The sequence below is a fragment of the Balaenoptera acutorostrata genome, chromosome 14, assembly GCF_949987535.1.
Source record: "Balaenoptera acutorostrata chromosome 14, mBalAcu1.1, whole genome shotgun sequence".
Classification (NCBI taxonomy): Eukaryota; Metazoa; Chordata; class Mammalia; order Artiodactyla; family Balaenopteridae; genus Balaenoptera; species Balaenoptera acutorostrata.
Window position 1 is genome coordinate 87,485,539 of NC_080077.1, and position 18,499 is coordinate 87,504,037.

The 18,499-nt window shown below is 41.8% G+C and overlaps 1 protein-coding gene across 3 annotated transcripts in view; it reads right to left on the bottom strand.

Moving 5' to 3' along the window:
- ADGRB3 (adhesion G protein-coupled receptor B3) overlaps positions 1 to 18,499 on the bottom strand; it is a 794,502-nt gene that overhangs the window by 439,226 nt on the left and 336,777 nt on the right. For all 3 annotated transcript variants that reach the window (XM_007166663.2, XM_007166664.2, XM_007166665.3), the window contains 2 exons: positions 6,475 to 6,576; positions 6,016 to 6,122 (listed from right to left, as the gene is read on the bottom strand). In XM_007166663.2, the coding sequence (XP_007166725.2) occupies positions 6,016 to 6,122; positions 6,475 to 6,576 (209 nt within the window). The remainder of the gene's footprint in view (positions 1 to 6,015; positions 6,123 to 6,474; positions 6,577 to 18,499) is intronic.

The window sequence follows — 18,499 nt, forward strand, 5'->3', positions numbered from 1 at the left end:
CTCTAAATAAGCTGCAGTCATCAAATGTATTAGCCTCTTTTAGGCAATGTGTTTGGCATTTGTGCAACGAGGTGGTGGCCAACAAAGTGTGATGTGTGAGAAGTTTTGTTGCAATGGAGCAAAATTCACCTGGAAGGTAGGGAATATGGGTTAATATAAAGCATATGCTATGATGTGACTTCTTTGGTATTATGATTCCTACTCAACTAGTGTGAACCTTACAGGATTCAAGCTACCTTAAGACACGATGAATAGCTCAAAATGAGTCACAGTGGCCAGTATGAACTTCCACACTAGTTGTTTTGAAACATCCCCTGTAGGACTATGAGTGTTTTGGAGTGATAAACTAAGAGTGTTACTTTAGACAAGAACGTTGATGGGCAATGTACTTCACTGGAACAGAGGGAGAATGAGTAAAGTCAAGACCCCCTTTCCTGGGATAACTGTTACTCCTTAAAAAGAGACCACTAAGCTGAGTGACGTGAAGACTCTTCCCTGGAGGACCCGACACCACGCAGCTGAGAGCCGTTCCCATTGGAGTGGATGGCAACTCCCCACTCACGCTTGTCCAAGACCTGTTGTCAGACCAGAGATCACTGCCTCCTTCCTGGACTTTTCCAGGAAGGGTTTGTTACTCCCTCTTCTATTTTCACAACTCTGTGTTGAGTACTTATTGTGTGTAATAAGCTGAGTGATTCACTCACTCTGTGGTGTACCTCCAATCCTTTGATTGTCACCTGCCCTCCCGCTGGGCCCTGCAAGGAGCAGCAAGTGCATTCTCCACCCCAGCCTCTCTCTGTCTCTGTCTCTGTCTCCCTCTCACTCACCCTAACCTTCCACCCCATCTCTCTCTATCGTTCTCTCTCTCTCTCTAATTAACACTCATAAAAGTAGAGGAAAACTGGAGAAACAAGTCCTTAAACCACAATTCAAGCTCCTTGACATCCCTTCCCACAAAATCAACCTTTCCATGACTAGACAGATCATTGCTCCAACTTCTGTATCTATTCATTTGTTAAATGACGTCTTGAAAAATAGAAACAGAGGTTATAAAGGACAGTGACCTCAAAGGAAACATTTATACCAATTCTTCAAATTTCCATGTGGAGGGACTTCTGCTAGGGGAATATCTGTGACCTTGTTCTGGAACTGTCTACCTGCAGAGGGCATCCATTCTGCTAGTTCTATGTCATCTGTCACTTCCGGTGTGTGTGTGTAGGCATGTATTTGTATGTGAATAAAAGAGAGAGAGAGAGAGGGAGAGAATGAGTGAGAGAGAGGACAGGGTGGGGTGGGGGGAAGAGAGAGAGAGAGAGGTACCCTGATTGTCCAGGTGCACCAGAGACAAGGCAGTCTGTTTGTTTAATTTGGGGAGGGGTGGGACTGGCTCCCTTGGTCCACAATATTCACCCATTTTCTCCAAATATTTTTATAAGTAAAAGAGACACTATTCTTTTTTTTTTTTTTGCAGGGGCTGGAATGCCGAGGGCAATCCCCTGGCGTTGACAGGCTGGGAGTGTGGGGCAGCCAGCTGGTGTAGCTTCCCAAGCCTGGGCTCTTCTTTTTTTTTTAAAGATTGATTGATTGATTGATTGATTGATTGCTATGTTGGGTCTTCGTTTCTGTGCTAGGGCTTTCTCCAGTTGCGGCAAGTGGGGGCCACTCTTCATCGCGGTGCGCGGGCCTCTCACTATTGTGGCCTCTCTTGTTGCGGAGCACAGGCTCCAGATGCGCAGGCTCAGTAGTTGTGGCTCACGGGCCTAGGTGCTCCGCGGCACGTGGGATCTTCCCAGACCAGGGCTCGAACCCGTGTCCCCTGCACTAGCAGGCAGATTCTCAACCACTGCGCCACCAGGGAAGCCCAGAGACACTATTCCTAATGTGCCTGAACTCTGTACCTATTTCTCCATAGGTTCAGAAATTATTTCTACCTTGCTTGGTACAAAATTCAAAAAAAATCCCAGAATATGAAATGAAATATTAACATATGGAAAAAACCATGAAATCTCCAAGAATCCCACTACATTAAGCACTTTATTCCTCTAGCCTCACTTTTTTAAACTGTGTGCATTTATTTGTGACTTTTTTTTTTTTTTATAAACAGCAGTTGGATCATAGTGTTTAATTTTGTATCTTACAAAGTTTCCAAGAGACTTCATGAATTTTAGCTTACTGAAATTCTTCTGCAATGGCCAAGTAAGTTCATGAAGTAATGTCATAAATCACTCCGCATTTCTAGATATTTTTGGGTTAGGAAAATTGCATGTGAGGGATAATACTTATTAATTTCTTGTGGTTAAAATTCACGAACATTAAGTCTGGTACCTCACCTTCTTAGAACTCTCCAGCTGCCAGCATCCCCCTCCTGATAAGAAAAGTGGCAGAGCCATTCTTTACACAAGCATCTATGGAATATCTAGAATATGCTTAGCATTGTGCTGGGCACTAGAGAAATGAAGATTAAAAGAAATGGTTTCTGTCCTCAAGGAATTCAATAAATGTTCAATATGACAGATTAGTGATTTTATATATTAAACTGATTAATGACACCTTTCTGTCTATCTCAATTGGTTTATAAGTATGAGAGTTCATAGGACACACTCAACTAATGTTTGTTGATGATAAAATGTCATTTCAAACTTAGTTTTCATATAATTTTATAAAATGGGCATACAAAATATTGTAATCTATGTGGGTATGTACATATATTGTAATCTATGTGGAAAACACAGATCTACTTATTTTAAATAATTATCTGCAGTGGGTGACAATTAACATTTAATGAGTTTTGTAAATATAGAGTGGCAAGAAATGGAATCCCCCAAAGAAAATAGAATATTAAATTGTGAAATGACAAACTCTACTAGAGAAGAGGCAGAGTCTTCAAGGTAATTTAAGAATTTGTGGGAGACAGAACTACTCTACATCGTAAGCACTACCTAGCTTTGTTAATCAGGCAAAGTATGTGAAGCCACAAGAGTACAAGCATGCAAGGAAGGGGATTTAATTTCCACCTCCAACTGACTTTTCAGAGTACACATGATGAGCTCGATGTACTAGGTAACCATTCTTTAAGGCATACATTGGTCCTATACTTCTCTGAACTTGTAAAAGAGAAGACCATGGTCCCTAGGCAAGTACTAGAGGCATGTATGTATGGATGTATAAGTATGTATATATTTCTATATGTGTATATAAACAGAATTCATGAGCAAAAATACATGTGACATTTGGGACTTCCCTGGTGGTGCAGTGGTTAAGAATCACCTGCCAATGCAGGGGACACGGGCTCGAGCCCTGGTCTGGGAAGATCCCACATGCTGCGGAGCAACTAAGCCAGTGCTCCACAACTACTGAGCCTGCGCTCTAGAGCCCGTGAGTCACAACTGCTGAGCCCACATGCCACAACTACTGAAGCCTGCAGGCCCTAGAGCCTGTGCTCCACAATAAGAGAAGCCACCGCAAGGAGAAGCTCACACACCTCAGTGAAGAGTAGCCCCCGTTCACCACAACTAGAGAAAGCCTGCACGCAGCAATGAAGACCCAACAATGAAGACCCAACACAGCCAAAATAAATAAATAAATAAATAAACAAATTTATTTTAAAAAACCCTCGCTTGATTTAAAATAAAAAAAACATGTGACATCAATCCTATCCATCCATCCATCCATCCATCTGCTTACCTACCTATCTATCCATTCATCTATATCTATCTGTATTTTTCCACATGAAGAGTTCAAGTTAGTAACTTGTTGAGTTCTAAAATTTGACTCTTACGGAGATAATTTTTTTACACAACCCATTTTCTTTACCTGTAGATATTAATACCTCAGAGTTACAAACCTCTTTGCTTTGCAAACATCTCACATACGGTATCTCATCTACTTTTCCTCAAAACCTCCAGAGATGCTAAGATGAGGCTACCGACTTCAGTTGCAAATAGCAAGCCAAGACTTGAGTGAGATCACATGACTTTTCCGAAGGACACACCACCAGAAGAAGGTGCCCCCAGCACCAGAATCTAGGGCAGAGGATTTCAAATCAAAGGCTCAGGAGGGAGTGAGGCCTCCAGAAAGGAGGTTACGTTTTGGAACAGTTGTACCTGGGATGCAGATTTCACCCTTGCCTCAGGTAACTGGACTGTTCCCCAGCGGAGCTTCAACCTGGGGCAGGGATGTCCACTTGCAGGTTGTGGTGGGGACTGAAGTTAATTTGTGAAAGTGCCCAGCTGAGTGCTTGGTCCTCTGTGGAAGCTGAATGCCCTGAGGCTGCTCCTTTTTCTACAAAATCACACACTTGATTTCTGTCTGCAGGTCAGCACGGGCACGGACACATTGGCTGTCCTAGCACTGACTGCGTGATTTCTACGCGACTCACAATCCGAGACCATCTCTCCTGTTTCACTGAGCGTTTCTGTTTCTCTCCATTATCAGATGACCTGTACTCGCAGAACGCAGACTCATTTAAATACTATTGTGCAAAACACTGAATTTAGGAAGGAAAAATTTTCTGCCAACAAGTGATATTATTCATTCTTAACAAATTTGTAAGAATTGACCTATGGTTTACTTAATCCATGCAATTATTCTCATATTTATTACCATGAATAAACAAGAACTAAATATGCATATTATTAAGTAAACAGAGTTGAATGTCTAAAATTAGGGGAAAATAAAATTCATTAAAAATTAAATTCATAAGAAAGTCTTGGTTATATATATATATATATATATATATATATATATACTTAATTCTGAAATATTTCAATTTTGACAGAAATAAGGCTCAGTGAAGCCAAATATCACCAAATACTGATATGCACATAAATATATTTTATTAAACATATGTATTTGTGTGTAATCAGTATTTATGTATATATATATATACAATAACATGTATGTATATATATGAATGTACATACACACAATAATAGAAATAAGGGTCTGTGTAGCCAAATAATCATCAGTTTACTTACTGATTTGGTCAGTAAGCATATTAGACAGCATTTGGTTTTCAGATGTTTTTAAAATGTGCTTTTTGTTTTTCTGATAATCAAATACATTTACTTCACTAAGAAGCGTTCTTATTGTACAAGCTACTTCTCCATCCACAAACAAGAATGTTCTTTAGGATTTTTTTTAAGAATAAGCCTTATTTGTGAGCAACTGTAAGAAGATGGAAAGAAAACATAAGCACAACAAAACTTCAAGGCTCTTAACTGAACAGCATCCCTGCCAACGTTGGGCTCTCCAGCGGCTCCGGCTCGTATTTTGTTCTGAGCCCCGCGATGTTTGTTCACGCAGGAAGCTCTCTCGACTGTCAGGATGAATGACATCAGTCTCCGAAAATGATAATGACTTGCACTCGTAAAATACCAAGTGACACTTAACTGTGCTCGAAATATTCATACAGCATACTCTGTGAATAATTCAATGATGTGTGGGAGAAGAGGGGCTATTTTTGAAAATTTGTCCCATATAATCTTTTGCAAACAGCTAATTTTCTCTGATACAATAACGCTGTCTTTTTTTTTTTTTTTTTTTTTTGGTGTCTTAATGTCAAAATGCAGTGAGAAATTTGATACCTACATGACACAGCTTTATCATTTCCCATCTACTAAAGTACTAAAGAATTTAATTTTAAAATGTACGGTATTTTGAAATAAGTCGTATGTACTATGTAACACAGATTTGTGCCAATCATAATACATAGTTTAACTCTTATAGATAAGCCTGAGTAGCAGATTTTATTCACGCCTTTCCCTCATTGGACAAGGAATCCATTCATTTAAATAGCAGGATCCAAGCAGGATCCATAAAAACCCAAACCCTAGGAACAAAACAGTTTAGCACTGACATAAAAATTAGCTTTCTAGCACAGACTTTTTTCCTTCAGGCATTTTTTTTTTCAGAGATTTTACTGATTTGATTGTATAGCAGAAGATTAAATTCTCACACAGCGATCATTAGCAAAAAATAAACAGAGCAAGTACTAAAGCTGGCTTTTGCACCTACTGAATGCTGCAAGTGTCTGTACTCATTTGATATGCATCTTGCAAAGCTCGGCTGTTCCCAGAAGGCCACTCCGTGAAGACTGAGCGAGCAGCGTCTGCTAGCGGTGCCTGCGAGTCACAAAAACAGAGAGCTTTATGACAGGGAGGCTGGGAGGTGACACAGAACTGGGAGGCGGGCTGAAAACCTGGGTTCGTACATTTTCGCGCTTTTAACAAACATGCATGTGAAATTGTTACTTTGATTATTTTTACAATGCATATTAGTCACACTGAGAAACCACTGCATCATCAAGATTTTCCAGGTCTCTTCATTGGCTCCACTTAGGAAGCCCTTTACTAAAATTGCTTTATTAACTGCTTATTGGACAGATTTATTTTTGGACATAGGACAAAGCATGGTGAGGAACACAGCATGTTGCTATTAGTGGGTGGTCAACTTTGGAGGTTCATCCTACATTACCTGTGGCATTCATTGGGCACTGATTGAAGGCCAAGTCTCCTGCTGGAGTCCTTTTCCACACCATAGACATCAGATAATCCTCTGGGCATATTTCATAAGGTGCTGCAATTTAGAACAGAGGGACTTGAATGCCGGTGGTGTTTATTTTTTAAATGTTGGCAATAAGCAATCCTGAAACACACCTCTGTGACTGCAGAGAGCTTTCATTTCTTAAAAGTGTATTGTTTACTGAAATGTCAGAGATGTCTTCAGAAACAAAACACCACTAGCTTTCATTTCATTATCTACAAAATCCTCACAGAAATGTACTTTCTTTGGAAAGTGTTTACTGTGCAGGCTTTTTAAAAAGGTCATTTGGATTTGCCTATAAATTGAACATTATATTCAAGCATATACATAAAAATCTTTCCAGTATTCACCTATATTCATAAAGTTTGGGGATGTCATACAATAAAGTGATTTCTAATAAACTGAAAGCCATATCAGAATTATTAACTGTAGGTGATACGAGTAAATAAACATAAAGGGCAAAAACACGTAACTTTTTATTTCTTCATATAAGTATGATGCCAATCATACTACATTATATAAAAATTAACAGATTTTATCTTTTAGCCTTATGCTTTTCAAAAGCTCCATTTGGTTACTGAGGTAAGCAAGTTAAAGGGAATTTCAAGAATAACAGATGCACACCAGAAATATGTTCATGGAAAGCCAAAGAATTCGTGAAAGAAGAAGGTCTGTCTATGTTGTATTAAACCTGAAAGAACACATCAGTCCTTTCTCCAGACAGAACTCCTGCTGTGCTTTCACACAGAATTGCCGTTTATATGTTCTGATATTTGTCCTCACAACTTGCCTGGGATAAGTTGGGTCCTCTCATCTCTGTATCTTGCACTTAAAGGTGTGTCTGGCACACAGAAGTTGTTCAAAGTTGAGTGAATACATGAATGACGATATGGCTATAGAAATACCTTTAGTAAGTAAACAAGGACCTACAAAATAACAAGTATCTAATATATACAGGAGTGTGATGTCCAGGGAGCAATTTCTTCCTTTGGGGACAATATACTATTGAACCCATGCTAATCTAATTCTACCGATACTAATTCTACTTCAGAATGTATGACCTCATTAGGACCCATTGCAGTTGTTAGTAGGTGAAGAATGCAGCTTGAGACATTGCCATCTTGAAATAATATTCACTTTATAATTACCTGAAATAAGATGAGTGGTGGAAACTCGTGGGCATTCAGAACTGGGAGTGGCACTGAATATCACCTAATCCACTTCCTTCTTCTTTACAGATGGGAGCACCGGGGCCCCCAAAGAAGAGGCTCATCTAAGGCAATGGAGCTGGTGGAGGTATCAGCAGAACTGGATTCTAGAACCTTGACTCCCGCACACCCTCTTCGCTACCTTGAATTCTTCAAGATAATCTCCCTTACGCTGAGTTTACATTTATATATGGATATAAATCTAGGTTCTCAGTAAAACCCATAGGCTCCTGTCTCCGAGTCATGGAATCTTTGCTCGGTGGGTGGATTAGCAGTTGATCCAACCTTCACCAGGCCCGTCTTCATAAATGTCCCCTCCTCACCCACCAGTGATCTCCTACTGGCCAAACCCAATACGCTCACCTCGGTCATCACTCACTAAACCTTCCCTGCAGTACTTTTTATATTGACTTCCCCCTCCTCCTTGGAAATCCTTTCTTTAGGGTCTTAGAAAGCTCTTCTCTCTCAGGCCTCCACCAAGCACTTGGACCATTCTTTCTCCCTGTCTCATTCCCCTCATCCTTTGCAGAATCATCCACCCCTTACATTTTCCTTATGTTAAATGCTTTCCTTAGATAATTTCAAACCCTTAATAACAGTAATAGCATTGAGCCCTTATTAACAGTCTTACATGAATGGGCTCATCTAATTTTCCCCAACAACTTTATAAGCCAGACACTATTAGCCCCATTTATCAAAAGGGAAAACAGGCAGGCACAGAGAGGTGAATTGATATTTTTTTTTGGATTCCAAATATATATTTTTTAATTACGTGTGGGATGCAGGGTGTAAAGTGCTACAGTTCTCCAGCAACTTCCTTCTTTTATACCACATCAAAAAAGTAATCTCTAAAATGAAGAGTAACCCCATAACTTGCTGCATAAAATTTTCCATGGTTCTCCAGTTATCTGACGGGTTAAAGAGGACTGTGCTTGCTGCGATGAAAGGGCCCTTCCAGCAAGCCCTAACCTCGCCCTCCAATTATGATTCACATTTACTGTCCCATGGACCAGCCACACAGAATTAACTGTCACCCTCCAGATACCCCACACCAATTTACACTTCCCTAACTTTGCAAAAGCTATATCCGCTACTTAAGATACTCTCTCCCCTCCTTGTTTTTCTGTTTGTTTGTTTGTTTGTTTTTGGTAATATTCCTGTATATCTTTAAAACACATCTTAAATGGTGTATTCTCTGGGGGGCCTTCCTTGGTACCTCAGTCACTGAATATACAAGTATTATATCTCTTCTCACAATGGATGGAAAGCATCTGGTTACAGTGTGGAACTCCTCAATTCCTAAATTTTGCCCTTTAGGAGACATTATGCTTTACTTTATTTCTCTTTAATCTGCTGTAAGGAACTGCTAAGCTGTCTCGCACATAGTAGGTGTTCAGAACATGTTTGTCGAGTACATCAGTTTTACTGAGGAAACAATATAATAGACTAGCCCATCCAGTAGAACTTTCTGCAGTGACGGAAGTGGGAATTTCACTGTCCAGTACGGTGACGTCTAGTCAATGTGGCTATCGAGCACTTGAAATGTGGCAAGCAAGACTGAGAACTGAGTTTTAAATATATCTATTTGAATTAATGTAAGTTTAAATTTTAAAAGCTGCCCCACTGGACAACACTGGAACAGATGATAATTGTGTTTCTGTAAATGTCAACCAAAACTACTACTGAATATGAAAAGGAAACTTATAATACATGTTAAAACTCACAAAATGCATCATGCATAGTTTATTCCATAGTTGAATTCTATAAAATTAATTAATTCGATATCATTCTATAGAATTAATTAATTAATTAACCTGATATTACTATGACACTTCAGTATTCTTTTTGTTTATCTATATCCAACTTCTGCTCAATGTTTTCCTCATTCACTCTTCCTTTGTAATCTTTCACTTCACTTGTACTTTTTTTTCTGTTTTCAGACAATTTCTTCAGTTCCATTGACGTTGAAGTACATTTCATAAAACTTGTTGCTATAGCTTTCAGGGTTTTTTTTCTGATTCAGGCTTGACATAAGCCAGTGAAGGAGCAATTTGCACCCGGAGGTCTTCATTTCCCTGTATGTTTTCAGAAAGCTTTCCACACGTATTGTTTTGGTTTTTTTTCTTTATCCATTCATCTGTTTTTGTGGGGTTTTTTTGAATTCTTTTTTTTTTTGAATTTTATTTAATTTATTTTTTTATACAGCAGGTTCTTATTAGTTATCCATTTTATACATATTAGCGTATACATGGCGACCCCAGTCTCCCAATTCATCACCCCCCTCCCCCCTTGGAAACGTACTGTTATTCCCACAAGTGCACCCTGCCCCCGCCCACCTTAGGGTCAGAAAATCCGGTAATTGCAAGCGTTCACCACTAGATGGCACGGGTGAGCCAACAGGGCGAGCAGTTTACCGGGCCCACACCTGAAACTGATTTCAAGGTTCAAAATCAAGGCAGGATATGGGTGAGCGCTCCACTGTTTTTTAAGGGTGTACCACGTTGGGGGGAGGGTTCTTCTTTCCGTGTAAGTACAATGCTGAGCCGTGAAAGGAGCATCAGTTACAAGGCCCCTCGGTCTGGCCCCTTCCTCAGCCCCCCCCCCCCCGTCCACTCTCACTGCCCCCCGGGGGCTTCTTCCACTCCAGGAGGACCCTCACCCCACAGCCTGTGCACCTGTTCTTTCTGCCCAGGAGACGCCTCCCCCTTCCCTCCCTACACCTCCTCATGGCTCCTCTCCGCTGCCTTCAGGCTCTTCTGGAATCCCGCCTTCTCACCCCAGCCCTTCCTCTGCCCAGCTGCTCTCCAAGACACGCCTCACCGTACACTGCTACCCGGTGTCCTTCCTTATTTATTAGTCGTATTATTATTAGCCTGCTCCTGCTAGAATGTGAGCGCCAGGAAGACAGGGCTTTTTCTGTTTTGCTTCGTTCTTAACGGCACTTAGCACTTACAAGTCCTGGTAAATGACAGTGGGAACTATAGACACACATGTGCTTTTAACCCAAAACTACCAAATACGTTCAGAAGATCTATTTTTCCAGGACTCCAGTGCTTAAGATGACAGAGAATGAGGATGATTTTGCAAAGTACTGAGGACTCGTGTGTGTGTGTGTGTGTGTGTGTGTGTGTGTGTGAAATAGGCCAGCAGTAGGTAGTCATTTTCATTTAAGGTCAATAAGAGAGAGAAGTTAGCTACCGTAGGTTTCCTAAAAATTAGCCAAAATGGGTTTCCATGGTACTGGATATTTACAAAACTTGACCTGGTAGGGCTGTGCCTGACTTGGTAAGGGCCGAGGAGACCCTGTTCAGAAGCCCCTGGTATGAACTGCATACATCCTGACCGGTCAAGGAAGAAGCTGATTCAGCAGGTACTTTTCCAACCATGCCACTCAAGTAAGTATTAATTCCCATTTACCTGGTGACAATCAATGTGAGGTAGTTTAACCAGACCAAAGAAAAAAAAAAAATCATAGTAATTGTTTTAAACCTAGAGAAGTCAGCAAACTTTGTTTTCTCCTCTGTAAATGCATGAAACTTTGGATTCGTCGTGCTTCTTGTAGATAGAAACTCAGTACACAAATGATACGAAGGGAAGATGACAGAGGAATCAGAGATTCAAAGTTGCAAATCGGTTCAGGATTTTCAGCTTTTTAGAAGGAATGTCAAATCCCGCAGCTGCTTTAAATATTTCATCAAAGGTGATTTGGCATCTTTGAAGATTAAATCTTAAAAAAAAAAATTTAGTTCAGAAAACAGGTCTATTTCTGCTCATACCCAAAGCAAAACAGCCTAGATATTAAAATGACAATTTATTTTCTTCCATCTTAGGTTTATGAAGTCCCCAGGGGTGAGAAGCTTCCTGGGGTCTTCTCAGTGGCAGGAATGGAACTCATTCATTCTACAAATGCTTGGGCACCCATCATGTCCCAGTCTCCTTGGGAAGTACTGCACAAAAAAGGAATAGACAGAGCATCTCAACTCCAAGATGTCGAGGGCCACAGAAGTAGAGACATTACGGTGCCGTCAGGTTCCCACTATGACCAGAGGAGTCCCGGTTGCTCTAGGGGTACTTTAGGGGTGAGCAGGCCAGCAGAGGATTTCCAGAAGGATGTCCAAGTTGAGATGTGAAGGACAAGGAGGAGTCAACCACCAAGGATGGGCAACTGTGCCTCGAGAACCACACGTGGCAAGACCCAGGGCAAGGAGAGCCTGGTCCATCCAAGGCACTGGGAACATCTCCCCTGGGAGAGCTGAGGCCGGACAGAGGTGGGTCACTGCAGGAGGAGGAGGGGGTGAGGATGACGATGTAAACTAGGGGTGTGAACTTAAGGGCGAGGGAAATAGATGTCATGTTTTGAATGCTGTCCCGGCAGTTTGGAGAGTGGGTTGCAGGCGAGTGAGACTGACGTCAAGGAGGCCTGTGACAATCGAAAGGGTGTAACTGGGGAAGAAGGGCTGTGGAATCACAGGAAGTGGGTGGATTCCAAATGTGTTTAGGAGGAGGGATGGGCTCAGCTCCAGGGCAGGTGTAGGAGGTGAGGACGAGAGAGGGAGTAAAGATGAAACTCAGGTATCCAGGGAGAGAGTCTGGTGTGCCCTACCCTGAGCGACAGCACACGGGGAGGATATGACTTGGGAGAGAAGACGCTGAAAACAGTTCTGAGTGTGAGCTACCTGAGCGCATCCTGGTAGCAAAAAGCTGGCTGGTATATGACACGAAAGTGCAGGAGAGAAGCAAAAGCTGGAGATAGAGATTTGTGTTAATGTTGTTTTGTGTTGTTTTGTTTTGTTTTGTTTTCTGTTTAATGCTACCTGCATGCACTTTGTAAATGAGAAAATGTATAATTAGCTCAGGCCACGCGGCTGTGCTCAAAGTAAAAACATATTATTGTGTAGCAATATGAAGCACTTGCTTTTTTATGCCTCAGCAAAATGGAAACACGACTCTGTTCATCAGCGGAAAGATCCCACGGTTCGCTCTCACTAGTGCAAAGATATAAAAACCCATCTGTAAGATACAACTGTAGTTGAAGGCACAAGTACGTAGTTAGCATGTGCCCTTAAAACAAGGTGGCAATTACCTAGTGATTAGCTGTTAATCTGTCTATTCAAACTGATTTTCTGTCTCTTAAAAACAGCAAAAATTATACAGGGCTTAAATTAATTTGATGTGGAAAATTAGTTTTTACCACTTATGCTAGAATTTCAGCATTAAAGAGAAATTAATTCTAAACTGTAGAGCTGCAGGCAGAAAAAGAAAAGAAAAAAAAAATATGCACGATGCATGACCCCATATTTCAAATTTCATTTGCTGGCAATTCATTAATTCTTATGTTTTGGGAACCCCCTGTGCTGGGGGGTACAGAGGTAAGTAAGACAGATTCAGCCTCTGTGCTCACACAGTTTACAGCTCTAATTCAGCAGTGGACCCTACACATGTGAAGACTTCATGGCGCTACTAATAAGGCTGAAGGGAAAAAGAGGGGTGTTTATCAGATGTGTTTCATAATAACCTTCCTTCTATAGAGAAGGATGGTTATCAGTCTCAAGTTGCTACACCGTTACAACAGCAATATTTACACATACTATGAATTAGGCAATCTTCTAAGCACATTAAATATTTTCATTCAAATAATTGTCATAACCTTTAAAGTGGATGCAATTATTGTCATCCCTGTAAACATGGGCAAAACAAGGCAGAGAGAAATTGCTCAGTGAGGAGGTGGTGGACCTCAGTGCATCAAACATCTCTCTCAGCCCATTTTCAGAGAATGTTACACCATCTCTAAGCATTTGTTGCACTAAAATAAGTACGTAAGTATTTTGCAAAAATGTGTTTCCAAGTGTGGAAGTCAGCAAACCACGAACTTTGAATTCCCTAGCGAACAGTGTGCATTTCAGGTTGTCTGTTTGAGTACTTGGTCTGACAATGTGTTATACATAACACACACCCCAAAATTCTGAATTAGTATTTTTTAAATTCTATATTTCGACTTAGACAAGGTCACCCTACTTCCAACTTGTTAGCAAAGTTAAATAATAATTAAAAAGATACATAACTTTAACTGTGGGGAATAGCTCTTAAGTAACTATCTTTTCATGAGACAAAGTTTTATACTGGAGTACCCGTGAGGTCTGTGCTGTGCTTACTTGCCTTCTTACATCATTTTAGGAACTGCTGAGGATAACAGCACTCCACGGCCTTCCCCAGGTCACGGCAGATGGAGCAAATGATAACATTTGGAGGCACATTAGGGTGATGGGCAAGGCTGCTTCAGGCTCAAGGCCACGGGCCACGGCCTCCTGTCTTGTGAGCTGCCCTAAGGCCTTAAGAATCCCCATTTGGGCAAACCTGGGACCCATGCTAGCCCGACAAAATGGCTCCGAGACCACCTTGAGGAGCTCTGGCCTAAAAGAATAAGCTGGGCTGAGATTTGGGGAAACTGAGTAACTTGCTATAGAAAGTTACATTTTTTTTTTTTTTTGCCCCCAACATCTCGATGATTTATTTCTAAAGAAGGAAGGATCGTGCCACAAATTCTAACTGCAAAATAAAAATAGTAGCTGCGCTAAAACTGTCCATTCAAATTTTAATTAAGTAATCTAACAGCATTTTGAAAGACTAAAGTAAGATTATAAAATGTATTACTGGGCTTCCCTGGTGGCGCAGTGGTTGAGAGTCTGCCTGCCAATGCAGGGGACACGGGTTCGAGCCCTGGTCTGGGAGGATCCCACATGCCACGGAGCAGCTGGGCCCATGAGCCACAACTACTGAGCCTGTGCATCTGGAGCCTGTGCCCGGCAACGGGAGGGGCCGCGATAGTGAAAGGCCCGCGCACCGCGATGAAGAGCGGCCCCTGCACCGTGATGAAGAGTGGCCCCCACTTGCCGCGGCTGGAGAAGGCCCTCACACGAAAACTAAGAGACCCAACACAGCCATAAATAAATAAATAAATAAATAAATAAAGTATTAAAAAAAAAAAAGCAGAAAGAAACTAAAAAATTAATTTCATAATATATTAAAATGTATTACTATCATAGTCATTTTGAAGTGTATTTACATGCTTTTACACAGATGATTTCATTAGTCCAGTTATAGATCTTATGATATGGAATAAATACATTCAAAAGGGCATATATCTAAGGACCTGCTATAGTCAATGCAGAGAAGGGGATCTGGAAAGTGAAAATATATAGCTCATTTGCAATAAGCTAGAATTCTAGCTAAGATGTATATAAATATATATATATAAAAGAAAATATAATAGCAATATATCATAAGGGAAGCACAAAGCAAGTTTATAAAGGTTCAAAAAAGAAAGAGCACCCATGAAGTTGTGGGAGAAAGAATGCCTAAGTGAGAAGACAGCTTCTAATGGCTTGGGCTCCCAAGATGCTCCTAGTTCAGTAGGTGAAGATGAGGGCCCAGGACACTTAGGGGAGTACAGGTGAATAGGAGGGCAAGCAACAGAGAAGGGACAGAATACGTGCCTCTCGATCCAGGAACCAGAGACTGCGTCTGCTTGCTTGCTTTACATACAGAGATTTGCCGTATGTATAAATGAGCCACTGATGGGGACACTACTATCCCCGGGATCTCAGTATGCACGGAATCGGGCAGGGAACCAGAAGCCACGGAAGTTTTTTAATGAGCGAGTCACATGACTAAGGCCATGAATAGGGGAGAATCATCAGATAAGAACCTGTGTGGAAGAGATTAGAAAGTGGGGTTGATGTCATGATATGGGTAATGGACATAGAAGACCTGGACTGCACTTTAATCACTCTAGTCTAGAGTGTTCTATCACTGCATCCTTGAAACAATCCCCTGGGCCTGTATCATTATCCCATTTAATGTATCAGGACAATGAGGCCCAAGCCAACCTTGGTTTGACCACACTCCCCAGACTCTTTCCGCTGGAAGGCAGTGGCCAGGGCAGGAGAAAGCAGGGCCCCAGGAGGAGAGACTTGACCCAGGTGGACTTTCCCACTAGGAAAGAGGTTGGAAAGAAGGAGGGAGAACTTCAGACAGAAAAGCTCCCCTGGGGGCATAAGGGTCTGATTTGATACCCCAGTTGGAAAGGTCTGTTAGGTGACAGTTCTCACACAGGTGACAGCTGGAGAGAGAGAGAAAGCAACCAAAGCGCCAGGGGCAGGATCTCAGGGCCATTCACATGTCAGGATGTGTGAGGGGAGGAAAATAAGTGGGGATGAGAAATGCCAAGGGCTAACGTTCAGGTTTAGTGTCTTGGGAAACCTTAAACCCAAAAAGGAGTTTACTAATTGCATTAAGGTTCGTTTTATTCATTAAAAATCATTAAGTGGTTCTTAAAATATGCTTATTTTTACTATCAAAACAATGTGGACTGAAAAGAAGAAATAAAAAAGGTAAAACGTGCTGCTTAAATTTTGTTTCCATTTGCGAATGATCAGCACGTAGCCAAATATTTCTAAACTGGTCAAGGTAGAGTCATACAGGATTACAACAAACTGCTTGTTAAGTTTCTGCTGTGCAGAAGCTGTGCGAGTTTTCTCCCAGCTTCATCTGATGAGCGATCTGATAAGGCGAATTATGATAATAATTATTTCCATAGCAACGGGTTTGACTAGCAGGCCTAGAGTACTATCTGGCATATATACTGATTATGTCAGAGCCCAGTGGTTCTCCCTTAAATCTGCCTCTAACGCTGAATTGATTTGCCGTAGAATCTCGGACTGGAGCAGGTCAGGAAACCCCAGCTTTTCGGGAGGATGGGACGCTTCCCTGGAGATTGGTTAAGCACCAGGTGGCCTCTCTCCCTATGGGGTACCTTCAAGTTCTAATTTATTTCCCTACTTTTTGGAGTGTATCTGAGGTGACTTAGCAAGAAAAAATAGGACACTGCAGAGGAGAAAAGTCAGTCCCTAGTGCCACGTACTGCCACCACTGGACTCAGAGGTTGGTTTCAGGTGAACGGCTGGTATGAACCGTGTGGGTGTGACATTACTTGCCATGTCCAAAAATGTGCAGTGAAACACTTGCCTTAACCTTTTGAAACTGAACAGGTAATAATATAGTTCCTTACAGGGTATACACATAACATCCAACAGCAAAACTAATAGCAATTCTAATGAAATAGGAGCTTTTTTAAAGCACTAGTAGTGATTCGTCTTGTGGTCTGGAATCAAAAATGTAAAGCAGGTGCCAACTTGTATGTGAATATTTCAATAGAGACTAGTATGCTGTTTTTGTTTTTTTTTAACGAATTTATTGATTTATTTATGGCTGTGCTGCGTCTTTGTTGCTGCGCGTGGGCTTTCTCTAGTTGTGCTGAGCGGGGGTTACTCTTTGTGGCGGTACACGAGCATCTCATTGCGGTGACTTCTCTTAGTTGCAGAGCACGGGCTCTAGGAGCTCGGGCTTCAGCAGTTGTGGCACACGGGCTCAGCAGTTGTGGCTCGCGGGCTCTAGAGCGCAGGCTCAGTAGTTGTGGTGCACGGGCTTAGTTGCTCTGCGGCATGTGGGATCTTCCCAGACCAGGGTTCGAACCCGTGTCCCCTGCGTTGGCAGGCGGATTCTTAACCACTGCGCCACCAGGGAAGCCCAGTATGCTTTTTTTTCTCTTTAATATATGTAAATTTTACACTTACATATTTGGGTTTCCAAGAATGATTACGTTTAACCCTAAAATACGGTGGTCCACACAATTTAGAAGTCTTTTTTTTTTTTTTAATGAGGATCTTGAATCAGATGCGTATGTTTGATTGATTGATTGATTGATTGATTTTGGCTGTGTTGGGTCTTCGTTTCTGTGCGAGGGCTTTCTCCAGTTGTGGCAAGCGGGGGCCACTCTTCATCACGATGCGCGGGCCTCTCTCGTTGCGGAGCACAGGCTCCAGACGCGCAGGCTCAGCAGTTGTGGCTCACGGGCCCAGCCGCTCTGCGGCATGTGGGATCTTCCCAGGCCAGGGCTCGAACCCGTGTCCCCTGCATTAGCAGGCAGATTCTCAACCACTGCGCCACCAGGGAAGCCCTAGAAGTCTAACTTTTTAACTTGTCTCTAACAGAGACAAAATATTTATATTGATAGTGATTAATTAATTCCCCACTCCTCCAACTGGGAACTGAGGAGAACTTTAAGTCGATGTGAGCTCAGACCCCATCCTCCTCCCTGACACCCAGCCCAGATATTATCCACCTGTGTGTGTATAGTAGCTCAGAGCCTTGGGGGATGGAGCAGTGAAAGCTCACTCCTGCTACAGAAGATCTGTGTCCTGGTGGGGCGGAGCCTCACATCGGACAGGTCCCAGTGATACCCCTCCTGCTGCCCACAAAACAGGAGCACTAGTGCTGTACAACCGAGCAGCTCTGCCTAAACCATCCTACTTTGTCTACCGCGGCTAGTTAGTTGACCTATTTTTCTGTTTTATTTGGGTTGAAACAAGAGTTGGGTAGGGAGACTTGACATGCATTGTCTGTATTTCATTATGAACTGATTCCAGAAACAATCCCTCCTTATTTATGAAGAAGTGTGGATAAGACAAAATTCTGCAGCCTTATTCAGGTGATATCTCAACTTTCAACAGTGGAGCTGAGGTGGAGAACTGTTTTCCACTCTTTGTTTTATCACTAATATTTATTTATTTAGTTAGTTAGTTACTTACTTACTTATACTCGAGGCTGGTGCAACCCAAGAGGTAATCTGCAGCATCATCACCATCATCTGGGAGCTTGTTATAATGCAGATTCCCAAGCCTGGACCAGAC